The sequence below is a fragment of the Penaeus chinensis genome, chromosome 17 (genome assembly GCF_019202785.1).
Source record: "Penaeus chinensis breed Huanghai No. 1 chromosome 17, ASM1920278v2, whole genome shotgun sequence".
In the NCBI taxonomy this organism is placed as follows: domain Eukaryota; kingdom Metazoa; phylum Arthropoda; class Malacostraca; order Decapoda; family Penaeidae; genus Penaeus; species Penaeus chinensis.
The window spans coordinates 14,351,619-14,354,118 of NC_061835.1; the positions used below are offsets into that span (position 1 = coordinate 14,351,619).

General features: G+C 39.2%; 1 protein-coding gene across 1 annotated transcript in view; it reads right to left on the reverse strand.

Moving 5' to 3' along the window:
- LOC125034062 (patanin-like phospholipase domain-containing protein atgl-1) overlaps nt 1-2,500 on the reverse strand; it is a 16,304-nt gene that overhangs the window by 1,416 nt on the left and 12,388 nt on the right. The window contains exons 8-12 of the mRNA XM_047625703.1: nt 2,423-2,500; nt 2,004-2,061; nt 1,338-1,653; nt 886-1,036; nt 148-220 (exon numbers count right to left, since the gene is read on the reverse strand). The exon at nt 2,423-2,500 is cut by the window's right edge and continues 89 nt beyond it. Of these exons, the coding sequence (XP_047481659.1) occupies nt 148-220; nt 886-1,036; nt 1,338-1,653; nt 2,004-2,061; nt 2,423-2,500 (676 nt within the window). The remainder of the gene's footprint in view (nt 1-147; nt 221-885; nt 1,037-1,337; nt 1,654-2,003; nt 2,062-2,422) is intronic.

Sequence of the window (2,500 nt, forward strand, 5' to 3'; positions counted from 1 at the left end):
ATGAAAAGCAATGGATAATTTTCATTTTCAGGTTTTCCGAGTGTTGAAATCCCTGCTTGTATTATGCTGCACCTCAAAAAAAAATGTCTTCATTAAAACATCCTGGACGACCTACCGAACCTCAAAAGAAAACACTCCCTGACTCACCTGTGCCCGTGTTCCGATTCCGTGTCTGAAGGGATTGACATGCTTAGACCTCCCTCATGATAGCCCTCGGAACCTGCACCGCATGGGGAAAAGGAGGATGGAGGACAGGGAGGAAGAAGGACCAGGCAGGAAAGCACGGAGGTAGGAGAAAGAGAAGGACAATTCGATTAGTCGGAGAAAGCCACTTTCCACCAAAGCAGCATTTTATGAGTTTAAAGCATGGGTGAGATGCAACTCCAGTTAAGCTTGTTTAATGACAAAAATCTCGTTAAAGATGATGATTATTATTTTAAGCACGAACAGGATATGCTAGTAGAATATATTAAATCCAAGAGAAAATAAATTAAAACTTAAAATAGGGTAATATAAGTTTTATATAAAAGAAATTGAGCAAGATGTAGCAGCACATTATAGGCATCTTGAAAGCACATATGAACAATGAATATTTACATATCTTACTGTTTAGTCAATAGTGTAAGTTTCCCAAACACAAAAAAAAAGTGTAAGCAATACGATTTTCTGCTTTTCTTCAAGAAGTTTAATCAGAAGAAAATCCAATTAAAAATCATGTTATGATAATCAGAAAATCTAATATAAAGTTTCTATTTTTTGTTTCCTTACCAATTTGGTCAAACCTTCAATAAGCAACCTCACATGGCCATCTTAAAAATGATAACAAAGCAAATCATGCACCAACGTTAACGAAAATAACGCCCCAAACACCACTTTCCAGCTTACCCAATGAGTCCGTCCGACTCCTCTGCGACCAGTGCCCTTCAGAGTGCCACGTCTCGGAGTCAATTTCAATACCCCCATAGCTGTCATCGTGAGGTCCCCCTCCATTACCACCATCTGTCTCCGTCATGTCAAAGATCTCCGTGACACGAACCTGTTGAGGACAAGGAAAGAAACATGAAAGGGTGGCTCACACTAATTTTTTTTTTTTTTTTTTTTTGGGGGGGGGGGGAGTCATCATCATTATCATTATCATCATTCCCCTTATCATCATCATCATCATCATCATCATCATCATCATCATCATCATCATCATCATCATCATCATCATCATCATTAGTATTAGTATTACTATTAGTATACTGACATTGTTATCATTCTTAGCGATACTAATAATGGGAAAAATGTAGGCTGAGATTAAGATGACGAGGAACAACAAATCTAATGCCACATACCTCATTATTATCATCAAGGTAATAGTAGGCCATGAGAGCCTCCTGGTGTGTCGTCACATCGAGAATCTGCTCGAAGGCATCATCGCTCATGACAGAGGTCGTAACGGGTAAGGCAGTCTCCAGCTCTTCTGGATTTGTGAGGTCGTTGACAGATGGACGGCGCGACACAGCCCTTGACACAGCCCTGGACGCAGCACGAGAGGCCATGCGGGAGCCGGGACGCGACATGGATCGTACGGCGCAGCGGAGGGCCACCTGCGACAGGGCCTCCGACTCCAGAACCATCGCATCCTTGTGGCTCTCTGGAACCCCTTCCCTATGGAGTGGAGGGGGGGGGGGGGGAGAGAGAGAGAGAGAAAGGGTTAAAGAGGATCTTTTTCTTCTTTCTTTTTTTTTCTTTTTCTTTTTTTTTTTAGGAATTCAGGATTTTCTTATAACTGAAATTCTCGTTATTATTTTCTTATGAGTATTATATGAATACTTCTATTCTAGGATAGTAATTTTTAATTAGATTTTTCTTGTTATTCATTATATGCTCATTATATGAAATTAAGGTTTTTCTTTTTCTATGTGTATTACCCTATTTCAGGAACAGTACAGTAAGTTTGTATATTTAACACAAACTAGCTTACTAATAATTCTCTAACAATGAACAAGATCACTTACAAGTCATCAAGATCCAGCGTAAAGTCGAAGTTGTGACGATTGTGGAGCTCTGTGTCGCCTGCAGAAATAGAGGACGTGTCATGAACTCCGGTATTATGGATATATTGTTTTATGGGGACAAACTCTATCATCATTACTGTCACTGCCATTATGACTATTCAAACATCATTGCTATTGCTATTATCATTCCTATAAATACTAAAGAATATATAACAGTAACATTATAGTCACCACTACATTTTTTTTCCTAACTTCACTCACAAAGAAAAACATCCTATAACATACACAAAAAATATTAATTCTCCAAGCAAATGAATAAATTCCTCCCTCCCTCCCTTAGAATAAACCCCCAAGCCCATATACAAAAAGAAACACTAAAAAAAAAAAATCTTAATAAGAAATCGCAAATGGACACCAACCAGAGAACTCGGTAATAGCCAGCTGGCAGGAGAACTTGCTGTCGTGGTGGTGGTGGTGATGGTATAGGCTCGACTTGG